Genomic DNA, 17,322 nt, shown 5'->3' with positions numbered 1-17,322 from the left:
AATCGGAGCAGCAGGAGGACATCAGACAAAAAATCTGAAAACATTTTCTCCCTAAAATATGCAGTTTCACCAAAACCAGTGAAATAGTTGGTAAGGTGTGACTTAAAGTTTACGCACTTCTCATGGGTGACTGTACGCACAAAGTTACATCACAGATCTCAGGGTGGGAATGACAGAAACACCATTCACTTGATTGTATGACACTGTCGCTCGTATATTATCTCATTAAGTAACTATTGCTGTAAAAAAAGTGAATAACAGCAGGAAATGAGCTGGCTCCCTGTGACTGGCGTTAATTACGATATGATTCAGCTTAAATGTATTTATTTCAAAGTTCTTTCGTCCACCCATCTGCATACAGTTACACATGACAAAGAAAGACTCATTGTCCTCCCTGTAAGGCCGATTTGATCAGAGCAGAAATTATCCAGCCAGAAGTTTTTACTTTAATCCTTAACAGGTTTATGCTGATCCAAGCTGCAAACCGGCTTTCCTCCCGGCAAAATAAATAAACCATTTATCTCAATCCTGATAGCTTTTTTGGTCACTCTGTTTTTCTGTGATTATTTGTGTTATTTGTGTTTTCATTTATCTCAAGAGGTTCAAAGAATTCCACACTACACTCTCCTGATAAAACGATGTCATCAGTTACAAGTTCTGCCTGTCCGCCCACATGCAGCCACACCTGATCAGGTCTCTGCATGCTCCTTTCTTACATAAATTCGGACATTTTACAGCTTGAGGGAACTTGCACAAAAAACACATAAAAACAGTCACATCAGCTGGTATGGTAACAAGTAAGTGACAATTAAAAGTCAGGTCCATCTGTCACTATTTGCTGAAGCAAAAAAAACAAATCAATGTCTCTTCAATCAAGTTCAGAAGAGGCCTCATTACACACCACTTCTGGGTAAAGAGGACAGGGAGAGAAAGAAAGGGGGATGGAGTGGAGAGATAGGCAGTGCCATCTTCCACAAGTGTGTGAGTGGTGTTAATGACTTTGCCCTCGCCCCTTTAGCGGCAGAGTGTTTGAGCAAGAGTCGGCGTTTGTAGTAGGAGGTGGAGGGTGGTGAGGAGGTGGCGATAATGGACGGCAGGAGAATAGGAGGAAGGGGCTGTTTTACACAAAGGAGAAGAGGCTGCTGTGACTCACGGGCTGCTATACAGTAGTAAACAAATGTGCCTTGTGGAGGTGATCAGTAGGCGGCTGCTGTCTCCATGGCGACAGTACATCACACTCAAATGCTTCCTGGAAAGATGACTTTTTAGACACACACACAAACAGTAGTTCACAACCTAAAGGAATAGTTTTGGGGACCCTCACCTGTACACTAAATATGTAGCTACAATTAGGATTCGATTAGCCTAACTTAGCACAAAGACAAAATCTGTTTATATGTATTTATTTGGTTTCTAGGCAGGTTCCTGAGCTACACCTATGCTGTTGGTTCCTTTGGTAGTTATTGTACATCTTTTTGTGTATTGTGACCTGTTTGACTCATGTCTCCTGTTTGTTACTGTGGATGGGTGGCCAAACTAGTTTCCTCTCTCATGATTATTGAAGTAATCCTGTAAAAACCGAACAAAGGGCAAATTAACCTCAGCTTTTAGTCTCTTTCTATGGGCCAAAAGCAGATTATTGGATTAATGAAATTACAAAAACTGACACACATTAACACATAGTCAGTCACACTGTACACACACGTATAACTCATATCTTCCATTACCTCTAACCCCAGAGAAAAGGAGTCATCCAGTCACCCACTTGTGAAGTGGAACCAATGAGGCCACGAGTAGCGAGCAACTATAACAGTGAACATGAGCAAGTCGTCTCCTACATTTTTCCTGACATCAGTAACCACATTCACCTTCTCTAAAGGTTTCCATGGAACAAAACAGTAACCCTTTCTCTCTGGAAATTGGTATTTTTTTATTCAATATACTTATTTTTACATACAGTACTTCAGATAAAAAACAAATATCAAACCAGTTTTCACCAACCAGTTGCACAGCAAACATTCACATAATAAAAATTAGAATAAAATATCTTTAAATAAATAATAAATAAATAAACACTAGTGCTACAGTCTCTCACAGTGGTAGTTTTGTTGTGTGAAAGCGACTTCTTTAAATCTCTCTGCATTTTTATAATAGATGCCACTGCGGCTGCCGTGCATGCAGCCCTATATGTACAGTACAGGTGTCTCTTTCAGAGGCAGACAGCTCAGTCTGTCTCAGTCTCTTCTCACAGCTTCATGTGTACTTCAACTTGCAGCTCCGACTCTGATCTGTGCGCAACCTCCGTCGGTCTCCAAAATAACTCCACAATCTGGCACCAAACTTTTTTGGACTGAGGTATTTGATCCGTGTGAACCTTTCCAGCCTCCGCTGTGCGTCAGTAAGCTTATGTCCCTTTTGAGGAGTGATCACATCACATCTGCTGCGTGCAGGACAGTTTTTGATGAAGTTTCTTAGCCTGTCTTGGCCTTTCTGCTGACCTCCAGGTACATAGAGGATTTAAGGAAGCGAGGGTAGCAGTCTTTCTCCATCAGGGTGTAGATTTTGGCCTGTGCCAGGTCGAAACAGGACTGTCTGGGGTGTTCCATGTTCTCCTTTGTGATGGCTTTGGTCACATGGTCAAGATTTACCTGTAGCGAAAGAAAAGGTGGACAGGTGATTATTTGCACTTCACAGCAAAATAAGATAAGCCGGCAGAGTGAGCATCCTAAATTTTCTGTTCAGCTTATTTGATATTTACCTCTCGTGGTGCATCACAGCCGATGAACTCGTCGTAAATTTTCTTGGCTTTGGTGGCCTGTTTTGAGGGTTTAGTTGCCTGGTAGTCCTGACAGGCCAAGTAGAAGGCAATGTTTTCCTCGCTGAACTCTGAGACCAGGAACGCTCTGAACAGGCACAGCCCATCTGGAAACAGGAGAGAAAGGAGAAAGTTAACATCTGGTAGTCATCTCCAAAAACCTGGAATGATGAAAACATTTGCATCAAGAGTGACCTGGAGGATTGCACTTACTTTGACTTGACAACAGTTTGTCGAACGACTCCTCCCACCTCAAAGGCTCATCGACGTTTAATCTGCAGGAAAACAGATGAACATCATTAGGAAAAGTTCTAAAAACTACCGTGGTCCACTTTAATTTGACTGACATGCTCAACAAGAGAACTTGAATGTATGTCTTACTTCAGTTTGTCATTTTTCTTTTCTTTGCCTGTGATGCTGTGATCTGATTTTTGTAGTAAACTTCCAAACAAAGCTTTCAGCTCCTTTGCCCTGCAAAGATAAAGAATGAAAAGTTGTTAAAAAAAAGACTTTTTTAAAAGTACAACAATAATTACTGTTCCCACAAAAAAAGGAAAACAGTAAGAAAACCTTTGTGGATCTCACCTCTCCAGGCAGGTTACAGGCAGTGAGTCCAGTCCTCGGCACATGATGAGATGTTTTTCTACTCGCTGGTGGATATTTCCAAAGGTTTTGACAGTTGTCTGTGGTGTCTCACAGAGCTGCTTGTTTCCTATGAGTGAGTCTCAGCTGGTCTGCCTTCTGTGTGGCAGAGTGACTCTTTATAGGGTAGGCCACTCAGTGACATCACACCTCTCAGCCAATGAAACAAGATGTGTGGGAGGATGAGGAGACTCCTCCACAATGAATTTCCTCCAGACGACTTCCTCACTTCTGAACAACATGTGTGATCATTGCAGTGACTGAATTAGTTCACGACTCTTAAATGTCTTTATGCTCAGTCAGAGTGTGTGTGTGTGTGTGTGTGTGTGTGTGTGTCTGTGTGGCATTGTTTGTGTGTTCATATATTTCAATGCTTGTGAAGAGAACCAGACGTACTCACAGGGACAGAAAATCCCCTAAAGTGAGGATGAGTACTTTCCCTTAATATAAGCTAAGTTTAGTCTCATGACTCGGGTCAGTGATCACTAAAATAATAAACAAATAATTCATTAAACAGGTTGTTTGCCGGTGAATTCCAAAATGACCCAAATGAGCAGATCTGGACTGTAGTCAGGTCCTTTAGTTAAATGACTTCAAAACATCAGCAAGCCAATAGATTGATTTTTTTGAACCCATGAAATAAGATTTGAACTTCTTCATTTTTTTCTGAAAAATACAAAAACATCAACTTTGGATATACATCATGCTATGTTAAATGAAGGTACATATATGTCATATTTAAGAGCTGATGGTTTGTATACATATTATTAACCTGCTAAGTTGACTAAATAAATGTAACAGAGCTGAAAGTACCACTAAAAGTAAAAGTAGTATATTCAAGTACAAATCCCCTTAAAATCAATAGGATGATATACTGGTCAAACAAAACAGCGAGAGAGAAGCTCAGTTTAATTAGGCAAAATAAGTACAGTGCTTCAACAAATGTAACTAGTCAGTCAAGGCTGGAGAAATATTATTTTTTGTTTTGAGTGTCAGCAGGAGAAACAAACACACATCTGAATCAGAAAGAAATTTATTTGCAAAATCAGAATCAGAAATACAGAAGGGGGTGAAGATGACGGTGTGTATGGTGCTGCAGGCAGATGGTGGGTTTGCAGAGGCAGGGATGTACAGGACAACGATGATGACAGCTTTTCACATATAAGGACTTTGCTTTGGTGAACTGGACCATTTCTGTGCTCTGAGTGAGAAAGTCGAGAATAATTAATGTAAACTAGAGATCAAAATACGTACTGTGAAAAAAGCTAGTGTAGTAGAATAAGAAATAACATAAAATACAGAAAAGCTAAAAGAACTTCACGTCAGGTTAGATTTGGAGGGTTTATAGATGTGCAGATAAAAAAAAACACATCGCATTAAAGTAACATGTAGTGTCCATGGGGCGGGATGGGAGTCAGTATCAGTGGGTGTTCGGGGCTCTGTTGATGAGGCCAGGTTCAGTTGGGCAGAAATGCTTTGGCCTTGATGGACTGCAGTCTCTTGCTGGAGGCAACGCTTGTGTCCAGCATTGAAGAGGTCAGCCGCAATCTTTTCAGCTCGCCACAGGATGCTGGAGGCATACAGGTCCGGGAAGGAGGGCAGATTGCAGCTGGTGACTTTCTCAGCAGAGCGAATGATAAGATATAGTCTGGTTTCATCCTGGCTGTGGCAGCAGCACACCAGATTATTCTCTGCTGACTCTCTGTTGAGTTACTTCATTTCAGCTTGTACCAAAGTACAATATAACACGCAGCACCTTTCTTTAAAGGCCTTGAAAACAGGAAATCAGCTTTTTAGTGGTAAAACTGAATAAACAATAACTTAAGATATGTTTCTGAACTGTTACTTATTTACTCACATTTTCTTCCCACCATGTGTAATTTCTGGCCACATTTCCATTTAACCTCCTCTCACCCTGGATGCGACACTTTAGGATTGTTTATAGTTAGACATGTAATAAACCTTCACTGTCCTCAAAAATGTCAAGCAAACTCTCATAACAGTAATAACAGCTGGTTACAACGTGACTGCAGGATCATTTGTTTATGAACCAATATGAAAAGCAAACAACAACAAAAAAAATGCTTGTTTTCTGATCAGTGGCGGATCAATGAGGGCTATGCTAATCTATTTCATAGTAGAATACAACTGATAGCTGGAATATACTCACATACTTTCAGCACTTACCAGTCCAACTCCTTTCTTCAAGAGAGACAAAAATGTTTTTTTTGTACCAGGCTGTAAACATGTTTATTCGTGCTGCGAAGATGAGCATTTTACCATGGGGACTTATGGAGACTGTCTCAAAGAACTAAACAGTTCTTCATGTTCTGTTGATTATATTAGACCTCATATTACAATGTTTTTTTTAACATTCTTGAAATATAATTCAGGCTCCTTTAAAAGGTTTCCAGGGTTTTTACATGAGTTTACAAAATACCAAATAAAAAGAGACAAAACAGCAGAAACTCAGAACACTATAAAAAACTAAAAACAGCATAATAGTAACACTAATAAAATAAAAATAAAAACCCAACACAAAACAGCACAAAAACATTTATTATTCATTACATTTCATCCAAACATTTAATGCAATATAATAGTAACTTTAGTTGTCCCATATTTACATCTTTATTTACTTATTTAATTATCTTCAATATTTTCCTTAACAGAGAGAATTGTGGAACCATTAAAAGTTCTGTCTTGGCATGACCAAGCAAAGATAATTATGGCTATATATAGCCTGAGAGTTGAGAAATCCATTGTGTATAGAATAAAAAAAAATCTATATTTAGACTGGACAGAGAGCCAGCTAACAGTAAACTCTGCTAATGGATGATTTCTCAGAGAGTTCACAGGAATTGCCCCAGGAAAGAGAAAATCAGCCAGCAGATGAAAAGGTAGATAGCTCATTGAAGCTGTCTGAGTTAGCTTCCTCTACCGGCAGCTGAACAATACTGCCCTTTAAAACTGGTTGCTTTGTCCGACACACAGCTCTGAGTATCAACGCCAGGTCACTTCAGCCTGAAATAATGAGCCAATCTTCTGCTCTGTCTTGTAGGCCTAACAGGGAAAAACGAACTTCCTACTGTGAATCCGCTTGAAAATGTGCCGTGCAGCAGCCTGGATTAAATGGAATCTGTGAAGACAAAGATCCAGTAACCGTAAAGATTTTTTGTCTGCAATACAAAAAATGTTTACGGCATCAAAGTGCGTTGATTCATAATACAAACAATAAATACAAATAATTACAAACACAAAAAGCACGTAAAAGTTGAGTCTTCGAAGATCTTGTCCTCAAGATGAATCAAATAGCAACAAATAAACATTACGAACATATTTCCATCCTAGTACATTGCGAATTTTAACATAATTTGTAAAAACAGAGAATAATTCTGCTTTTTTTCCCACCCACATTTTTAATGTGGATATAAGGTTTAGAAGAGAGAAGCAATCAACATCACAGACTATCAACATTACATTGTGTGGATTAAAAACATAGCTGTTTTGTATTTACTCTGATGCACATATTATTCAGTACCACAAGTAGGGTGAAGTTCAGAGCCTGAAGAGCAGAAAGTCTATTTTCACTCTTGGGTCAGTGTTTTTCAGGACATTGTGGCTCAAACATGTTCCAGTCCTGAACCACTCGAGCCTTCCTTCTTGAAGGTACTTGACATGGGGTAAACATTCATTAGCAGAGGGAGTTTTATGCACGAAGAAAAACAAAAAAACACAACATATTGTAAATTTGAACAGAAATACATAATTCTACAAAAGAAAATGTTCGTTTCCATTCATCTACCATCGCGTGAATATTAGGAGATGGCTCAGCAGTAGGTGGTGCTAATTCTCCGTTCGGAAAACCAGAAGAAGGTGCAACAATGACATAATTAAAAGACCTCAACCAGTGAAACACAAAGCAGAAAACACAATGAAAATATGACATTTGTGTTTGTTTCATGTATTACTGTGAGGGATCAGCTCTGTGTGGAGTCATCATAGAGTCAACCCTTTACAGTGTGTTTGGATTAAAAAAACGTAGCTGTTTTGTATTTACTCTGATGCAAATATTATTCAGTACCACGAGTAGGGTGAAGTTCAAAGCCTGAAGAGCAGACCGTTTATTTTCACTCTCGGGTCAGTGTTTTTCAGGACATTGTGGCTCGAACATGTTCCAGTCCTGAGCCAGCCGAGCCTTCCTTCTTAAAGATACTTGACATGGAGTAAACATGTTTTTATTGGAAGCACATCGCGATTTTTATGCAGGACCAAAAACACGATCTATTTTTTTCAACCAAAACATGTTATTCTCATTCAGATCACAGTCGTGTTGTGTCCATTCATAGATGTAATGTTTGATCATTGCAGATACTGGATACATGATAACATGCAATAATAATACATATGTATTTTTCAGAATGCTATGTAAGGAAATTAGCATTTAATTACCAATACTGATGTCTTATTTTGTTGACATAGTTCATAATTGCTGCCTTAATGTTCATGTCTCATTCAACTGCAGATACTTCTGACACACTTTCCTTTAAAACCTTACCTACTGACCCTGAAGAGTAGATTACTAGCTTTAGTAACTGGTTTTATATACAGACATAACACTTTCCTGCATATGACCCAATTAAAGAGAAAATTGATGTTATGTCACCAGAAGTTCTGTTATCTAACAGCAGAATGGGATCCTTATGTGTCCTCCCAACTTATCGTGTCCATTGACACAGATACACTAAGAGTCTGATCAACAAGTTTTCTTTTGTATGTGTCATTATTGTCATTATTGATTCTGTGACAATCTGGGTTAGTCAGAATTACACACACACACACACACACACACACACACACACACACACATTCAGATATTACATGAAAGACTTTTAGGCTCATAAATAATAAGGCACAAAGAGGTAATAGCAGCTGATGCTGTGATAACAGTGTTCACATTTTCAACATTTAGGTCATAAACTGTTGTTCATAAACTGGGTCATCTGAACATCATGAAGCTGACATTCAATGTTCTGGCTCCGTCTTGTTACTAACCATTCATGTCTTACAGACAGACAGCAGAAATGTCTGCCTGAAACGTCTATTTTTGTTTATGAACAAAGTGTATAATCAAATATATCTGGTACATTTTTCAAGCTGTTCCCGTCTCTGACAAATAGAATAATGAGAGAAGTCGAGATGGGGAAAATAGCGCCTCAGCATAACAGAGTCAGACGAAAATAACAAGGTGATTAGGTTGTTTCATGTTTTCAAATTATGTTCTAAATTTAATATTTTTTCCAGTTCATAAGACAAAAAATGAAAGAAAGTAAATACTGGTCTTAGATTCACCGAAATTCTTTGCTAACTTTATGAGGTATGTTAGCAGTCTGTTTCTGCTGCTCCCATGTTGTCAAAGAAAAAATAAAACAGTTATTGTTGATTAAGTTTAAACATCACAGACAATAAGTCAAACATTGAAACACTTTTAGCTTCAAGGCTACAGGAAGTCATTCCTTCCATTTGCCATCACTGTCTTGGGACAGGCAATTCCTCTAACGGTTATTAACATTCATTCATCACATTAATTATATCACAGAGTCTCGGCCCCTTTCAGACCCGCAAGACAACAACAATATTTGCATATAAACACAGTGTAAAGTGTTGTTGCTTGGGGCGGCAGTAGCTCAGTCTTGGCTTAGGAACTGGTTAAAGCCGGTTCAGGTCCATCATGGACCACAGCATGCACCATAGTATGGAGCATGAACTGATGGCTGCAGAGGTTACGTACCCTTAACTGTTCCCAGGGTGCTGCTAAGTGGGTGCCCATTACTCCATCATCTCTCAACATCTGCAAGTCTGTGAGAGTGGTTATATTTCAAGCCTATGTGAGTAAAAGCTGAGTGAAAAATTATTTATTTTTCTTAAAAAAAACAAAAAAACATTTTAATTTGGGCCCCAGAAACCCCAGAAACAGAATGAAAGGTTTTGAAGGTTCAGACTAAGTGGACTATGTTTACTGAATTCTGCGCTTTCAGAAAGAGCAAATGTATTTCCATCAATAAGGAGTTTCTTATTTACTTCATCCAGCACAAACATGCCAACTCTATCTCGATTCAGTGAGTTTCAGAACAAAAACCTTATTAAATCAAGAATGTTCGCAAATGGCTGTGTTAATCATCTATACTTGTAAACTTAACTTTCTCTAAGTTGATTAATGTTGGCTGACTCTTTGTTCACTTTAAAGATAAATCTGTGTTGTAAAAATCATCTTGACGCCCTGGGGATGACTCCACTTCCTGCTTTGCTCTCTCTGGTTTCTGGAAGGGTCTTTAAAAAAAAACGGGAAGTACACAACGGAGTGGAATTCCCAGATAGCGTCCATTTCCCAGCTGATGTGAGCCAGGCCTTTCTTTGGAAGAGTTCCAGAAAAAAGCTGTTTGCTGTTCCTCCACCACTCTTCCTCCTCTTCTGAAGCTCACAGAGTTATTTTTTTTAGCAGTAGGCAGAAACAAAGAACAGCATAAACATAGGTCATTTATTTGATCCTCTCTTGCTTTGGACAGCATCTTTTTAGCACTGTGCTGTACTCAGGCTGCAGACACAGTTCAAGTGTGCACCATCTGGCAGTGGACAGAGAAGCTGTGATCTGCATATTCACTCAGCTACCTATCTGACAGAGCAGGTGGAGGCTTACCTGATGCATCCCAACTAAGAAGCTCTGCCAATGGCCACCCGCGGTGCACACGATCCTATCTATGTATTATCAAATGTCAACTGGCCATCGAACATCTGGAGATGCAGCAACAAGGATGATAAATCAATGTTAACTAGCCTGAGCTTCAGTGGAATATCAATGACTGCACATGAAATAGAAGATCCAGTCCATCCAGTGCTTCTGGATACACCCATCTGTCTCAGTACCTTTCTGTACCCGTGCCAGCTAAAGCTCAATGTATTTTTAATCCTGATACACTGGCTTTTTTTTTACATGCATGCATGAGTTGTTTTTCACCCATCTGGTATCAATCTGCACAAGTTTGCTCTTGTAATCTAGAGAAAGAAAACCATAGCATGTTGACAGATCCATACTTAAGCCAAACATGGTAACTTAGCTCCATTATAACTGCATCTTGATTCATGATGACACACACGCCTTATTATTATTATTTTTTCATCATACTGTGAACACATTTGATAAGACATTTAGAGCTTCTTAGTATAATTACAGAGCCAGAAAAAAGGTTTCATATTTTCAAAGAATACTCTGCAGGAGGCTAATAAGTTTGCACCTGCTAACACAGACACAAATATGCCCGCAGCAAGGCCAGCGATGCACCAGCAGGACGTTGGTAGACACACGGCTAATTGGGTACATTGCCAGAAATCCAGCAGCAGGCAGGGAAGAATCTATTTTATGGGAAATAATCAGGGACACTATACACCACTCATGTGCCATCTCTTATTCTGTAATATGGCTGCCTTGTAAGACAATTTAGTGAGGGAGAACAGAAGGTTAATGAGGTTCCAGTAAACAAGACAGAAATGTCACATCAGTGTGATGAGGGCACTGGTGTCTTTTCAATTTATATGATATAATTTATTCAGTTTAGTCACACAAGTCCACAAGCTTGGCAGCATATCACAATGTTCATTTTAAAGGAACAAATGATGGCAACAAATAAGACTCAAAACAAGTTTAAACCTTTAAAAATGATGAAGCCTATGAATTATTAACAAATCAAAGAAGTATATATACTTTATTATAACAACAATTAAGTAGTTCATCAAAAAGATTTACAATGAGGAAAAATCATTGTTTAATGCATAAATATTGCAATAAGATTCTTTACTTTAAAAGTGCGCACAAGTAAGTCACTAAAATATAATATGACAACAGCATATGTCGATAACATCCTCATGTCAGTGTCAACCTGCAGCATGTGGCTTTTCTCTCTTTCCATTACAACAAAGTGAGTAAATGTTTGTCTGCTTTTAAGCACTGAGGCTTTTTGGAGGAAAGGTGAAGAATATTCTGGGACAGGCATGTTGAAAGTATCTGGGCAAGCACCTGCCTGCATGGCAACAGTGAAGTGGGGAAATCTTCGCTGAGCTCTTCTCAGAAATGAACTGTGAACGTGGATCATTAGAACAAGACTAAGAGCCCACAGCCACGCAAAAGGTGAATGTCTCGTATGGAATCACACACAGTTTTATTTTTAAATAAGTCACACAAGAGACTCACACACCATTTATCAACAATGATTGATTATTTTAACATAACATTTTAGTTTTGTTGCATAGACTGTGAACTGGAAATAATAAATCAACTAAATCTAAAAATATAAAATATTTCATTGACTTTTGGTCCAACATTAGTGGACTTAGTTACTCTTCAAACTCTATCACCTGACTTCCTGAAAGATTTGTCAAACTTTGAATTAGTAAAGCACTACTATGCTGATTCAAGTGTTCATGTGCAAGAGTTGGCAAATCTAGGGTTATCAAGACACAATGCGCTGCTGCAGCTCAGTTTTTCAAAAGGGAAATATCTGTATCAAATGTCTCCATCCCTTTCAAACCAATCAAATAAGCATCAATTCAAGGGTGTGATTTAACGTGATAATGTACTGTTACATCGCCGTCTTAGCAGTTCTGCCTCTGCCAGCTAAACCAGAAACGGACAAAGATGTGGTGCTGAGGCGGGCTGAATGAAGCCTGGTTGCTAAAATCAGGCTGTATCAGCACCCACCTGTCAATCAAAGTGGACACGCTCTTAATTATATGTAACTTTAAGCCTTATTAGAATTTGATGCACTGTTTGCATTTAGCATTGGGATGCACGCAATCCCAATGTATTACACAGGAGGTTGCTCTTGCCCTGAACACAACATCTGAGGTGCTCTCCACAGATTCTTGTGTCATGCATGCTTAAATAAGTTTGAGTTAAGAATGCTTGCAATGTAGTAAATTATTTTAGGTTGTCTATTGATATTACATAGCTAATTTGTTAGCTAACACTAGAGTTTAATGCCAAATCACTAACATCGAAGGCAGGCTAACATGCTCACTATTACAATACTAACATGTTGATGGCTGAACATTAAATTTGAAGGTAAATCTGCAACATAATCATTTTTGACCAAGTTACCTTCCTTACTGATGAGGAAAGTTTTAACATTGAATTAAATAAATAATAAACTGCACATTTGTGGTATGCATAGATTGATTGATTTATAATCCTTCAGCCTGTAATACTGATGGGACCCATAATTTTGACGTACTGACTTTGCCTCACAAATGATAACTGCATGCATTGTACAGGAAATGGCTCACTTCTCACTGGAAATGACCATAAGTGGGACTAGCAGTTGGGCAACCTGTGCACATTGGAGCTCCTCAGTCAGACTGCATCTACAACATCTTCCTTCAGGCCTTCAGGGAGTCCAGAAGATGTTCACAGAGAATTAATGTGTGGGATGAAAGCTAGGCTTTGAGTGTTGCTGGTAGCAGAGACAAGAGCTCGAGAGGCGCAAGATCTTTCTCATTGGTACGCAGCACAGAGCTGGACAACAACAAGCTGGTGCATTAGAGATACAGATACAGATACAAATGTATCTCCATAAGGTGCTTTGTACAAAACAAAGAAAGTAAATAGAGATTATCAGTATTTGGCTGTGGAATATCGAATGAATTTGAGCTGTGGAGACAGCAAAGGTAATAAAATCTGACCTTTAGACACTCCTTCCTGAACTGGCAGCAGATTAAAGTTGAAGTCGTCGCATTGTGCTGTCTGCCTGGCTGATCTTTGGGTTTCCAAGAGACCTCAGTGGATCTAGTGACTGTAATCAGTATTGTCAAAGGCACAAGCAAAGCAATAAAGGAAGCAGGCACATAAAGGCTGCCACATTTTTACAGTGTATTGTAACACTAGCGGAGCTCATCAACCCATATGGTGAATAGGAGGAGGCTTTAACTCTGTGAAAACATTTTGAAAAGATTTTGAATAGAATTGTCCTTCAAAATATGAATATTAAATATGAAATATATTAAGTGACATGAATCAAAACGTTGCTGGCGGTATTTTCCAGTGCGTTGTAGCTGTGTGTTCTGACACAAATGAAGCTTTAGGAAAGAAAAGGTTAAACAGGGTTCATGTCTTTTTATTAGACTCGTATTACAAACAATCAACATTGTCAACTTTGAAAACAACATTTTTTTAAGAGACATACATTTTTATTTCAGAAGATCATTCAGACTCATCTTGTCAGATATGATATGAAATATACCAGATTCAGACTCATCTTGTCAGATATCAGAGAGCCGAAGATCCAGAGACCCTTCATGCGCACCGACCAGCATACAGTATATTCCTGGAAATGCTTTGTTGTTGCCTCTCCAACTTTTCCATTTTTTATGTCATGGTGTTGCATCATATGTTATATGATCTAATGGAGGCACAGTGGGGAAATAAAAAACGAATTTCAGAGTTCAGAGTGAGGACAGACAACCATCGCAACCACCAGTATATTATACTCAAAGAAAGTCATCTCCAGTCTCAAATGGAACCCTTAAATGACATTAAAACTTTTCTTTAGAAAGCTTTCAATATTTCTGAGTAATTGCTTTCCATTACTAATAAACAAACACACTAAACACTAAATACACATCTATCCAAATCAATCGAAAATAAACAACCTCTCTCAAAGTTTTCAGTCCATTATCTCTCAGCTTCCAAGCATGTAGGAGAAACTATGGTGGCCGAAAAAACATCCCAAAAATGAGATTTAGAGCCAGTGTTTGGTTTGTCAGTTCTTGACTACTGTAGAAACATGGTGGTTCAACATGGTGGACTCCACTTTGTGTAGATATAAAAGGCTTATTATGAGGTAACAAAAATATAACAATTCTTATTTTCTGGTGAGTGAAAACGTACTAATGAATATTATATCCAATTTCTGACAATAGATCTCCCTAAATCCTGTGATAGGCTAGTAACTTTTCCCGGGGTGTACCCTGCCTCTCACCTAAAGTCAGCTGGGATAGGCTCCAGCCCCACCATGATCTAACTATCTAATGAGGATAAGCGGCTACAGTGGTTATAATGGATGGATGGATGGATCTCCCTAAATCTTACACACTGGACCTTTAAGGTGCAAAACAAGCTAATGTATGAAGCAGAGGTGATGCTAATGGTGGTAGACTGATTTCAACATAATTTATCAAAAGGAAAATAACCTCAGTCTTTGAACATTTAATGATTGCAAATAAATTACCTACCTTCAGGTCTTTCAAAAGTTTATTTAAAATGTAATGAATTTAGTGAGTGAGTAATTTTTTATTGCCTCTCAGCAAAAAATGAGTTCTCACTGAGTGCGTCTGTAATGACTCACTGATGAATTTCCCAGGCCTTGATGTCAAAGCTCTCTGTCTTGTTCGTACACAGTTATGGATGACGGAAAAGTGCTCAAAAATCTGAATTTGAAAACAGTTAGTCTCCACTTGTTCACCTACTCTGTCTTGAAGCCATAAAATCATTGACAAAGCAGTGCTGATATCACAGTGTAACCTTTCCGGGACTCAACTCGACCTTACCATTACATCTCTACTCATCTTCACTGAGAAAATGTAGACCACAGGAGCAGAGGGGGCTGTGCCAAGGGCTTGTGGAGGATGAGACAGTTACAAAGATTTATAAAGGTCATGGATTACTTAATGCTCCTTTAATTATCATAAATTCTCAATTTACATACCCTTACGAATGTAATTAAAATGAAAAAATGCACCAGATTCTCCTCTATCATTTTGGATTGCCTTTGAAATCCTCCCACTTGTGTTGAGAGGTTTAAATACTCCTTTCACTGCTGCGCTCGTAGAAATAACCCTCCAAATCCTTGAAGCAAGACAAAGTGTTTCTCGCTGGAGGTGGAGGTGGTAAAAAAGGTAGCTTAGTAAGTGAGTATAATGCTGGTTTCACAGTACTCCATCTTTGGTTGAAAGTGTAGGATGCCACAGAACATACAGTGCAACAATCACTTCAAATGCTTTAAAATCCGCTCAAGGCTGTTGTATGCCAGCATAAAACATCCACCCACATAGCAACCGGCACTCTGCTTCCTTTAAGAGACTCAGTCTGACACAGTCGACTGTTTAAAGCTGCAGAGACTCACGGGCAAACTTTCTTAGAAAAAATTTTTCATTGACCAGAAATTATTTAATCAATTAAATGCAGATCAAAGTTACAGGAAGTTGCTCTGTAAAAGATGCGTGCAACTATTCTCTAATGTTATATTAACGACAGATACAGTACAGTATGCTGACTGAACATATGTGTGTGTGAGGTTGACTGAAATCCCCAGGGTGCGTAGGGGTTGGGGGCATTCAGGTGATTTCCTTTCAGGAAGTTAGCAGCAGAAAAATCTCTCTGACGTGGCCTGTGTGGTGTTTTTTCTAAATAATCAGATTTCAGAAACACCATCATGCAAATACCCAAATACCCCCCCACCATTCAATCATTCATTCAAGTTCAGTAGAAGAATAGTTTGAACTTTATTAACCCCTTAATAGGGGATTTCTTTTTTGATAGGCACGCAATACAACCACACACACACACACACAAAGGGCTTATAGACATGCAAATGTATAGAGATGGTGGAGTGATAGCAACTCAACAGTGAACTGGCACATCTCCAGTGATCAGTTCACACCCATAATGTGGTCCATACTGGTCATCCTCCCAAGCCACTTCCCATGGACTGAGCTACTGCTGCCACAGTACAGACCATTTATAGTAAATATAATACAAGAACAAAAGAAAAACAAAACATAATGGCCATAGAATACATTTTTTAACTGTTGTCAATATGATTTAATGTATCACCATTGTTTATAAATCAGATTTTTTTTGACATTTCAAAATACAGTCAGGTGAATCAAAGGTGATTCTGCTGATATAACTAATTTTAGAACAATGACAGCTGTGAGCATTGACCAGTTCAGTCAGTCCTGGCCCTATCTCAACAGCACATCTGAAGAGAGAAGAGGACGATGTGACACCTTTGGATGTTACACTCTAATAATAAAAAAGATGATACCAAGAATAAAATGAAATATAATAATAAAATGAAAAAAATAACTACTGATTAGCAGAATGCAAAGAAGTAGTAAACTGCAGTACAATATAACATATGGGAATGCTAAGTTTTGAAGTATTAACATTCGTGATGTGCATAATTTATTGATTATCAAACCGTGTTAGACTAAAAGTTACTATAGTTCAGCAACAGACAAATAAATACATGACATCCTTAGCACTGAGTTCACTGTTGAGTGAATATCAAATACTTGTTGTGGTGTTGTGTTTGAATTCAAGGTGGTGATGCCTAAAAACCAGAAAAAGAGGATCTATCACATCAAATAAAACCGTGGAGCTGTTTCATCAAAACATGGATGTGTTACATTTATATGACCATAGTTTTTTATTTGATAATTTCATGTTTATCATTTTATTATGTCACTTAAAAGGAGACACGTGTAGATGTGTGCAATTTTACTGTAAATGGACACCCCTCTCCATTAAATGGTTAATGTTGTTCTGAATTTGAACTTGAAACGTCAATGATGTGACAGGAGTATTCTTTTTTTCTACATTGTGGCTTTTATGGTAATTATAAATTTAGTATTTTATGTTATAAAGCTTTTAAAGGCTGACAGTTTTGCCATCATTTAACTAAGAGTGAATGTGACAGCGCTGGTCAACAAACTTCCCATGTTGCCTCATTCCAGGCACAGTGGATCCCCTGGTGTCTCACTGCAAGCCACAGAGTCATGTGTGGGAATGTAGTGCTTCCCATGGGAGTGATACC

The 17,322-nt window shown here is 38.5% G+C and overlaps 1 protein-coding gene across 1 annotated transcript; it reads right to left on the bottom strand.

The window, feature by feature from the left end:
- Positions 1 to 1,905: 1,905 nt before the first annotated feature.
- Positions 1,906 to 3,567, bottom strand: rgs5b (regulator of G protein signaling 5b). The gene is made up of 5 exons (XM_010748978.3): positions 3,401 to 3,567; positions 3,197 to 3,286; positions 3,029 to 3,090; positions 2,759 to 2,922; positions 1,906 to 2,648 (listed from the first exon to the last, which is right to left on the bottom strand). The coding sequence occupies exons 1-5, from the start codon at positions 3,442 to 3,444 to the stop codon at positions 2,472 to 2,474; spliced, it is 537 nt and encodes a 178-aa protein (XP_010747280.2). The 5' UTR covers positions 3,445 to 3,567; the 3' UTR covers positions 1,906 to 2,471.
- Between the last annotated feature and the right edge of the window lie 13,755 nt (positions 3,568 to 17,322).

Source organism: Larimichthys crocea, chromosome XII (genome assembly GCF_000972845.2).
Source record: "Larimichthys crocea isolate SSNF chromosome XII, L_crocea_2.0, whole genome shotgun sequence".
NCBI classification, from domain to species: Eukaryota; Metazoa; Chordata; class Actinopteri; family Sciaenidae; genus Larimichthys; species Larimichthys crocea.
The sequence above is the reverse complement of the archived record's forward strand: the minus strand, read 5'-3'. Positions and strand labels throughout refer to the sequence as shown.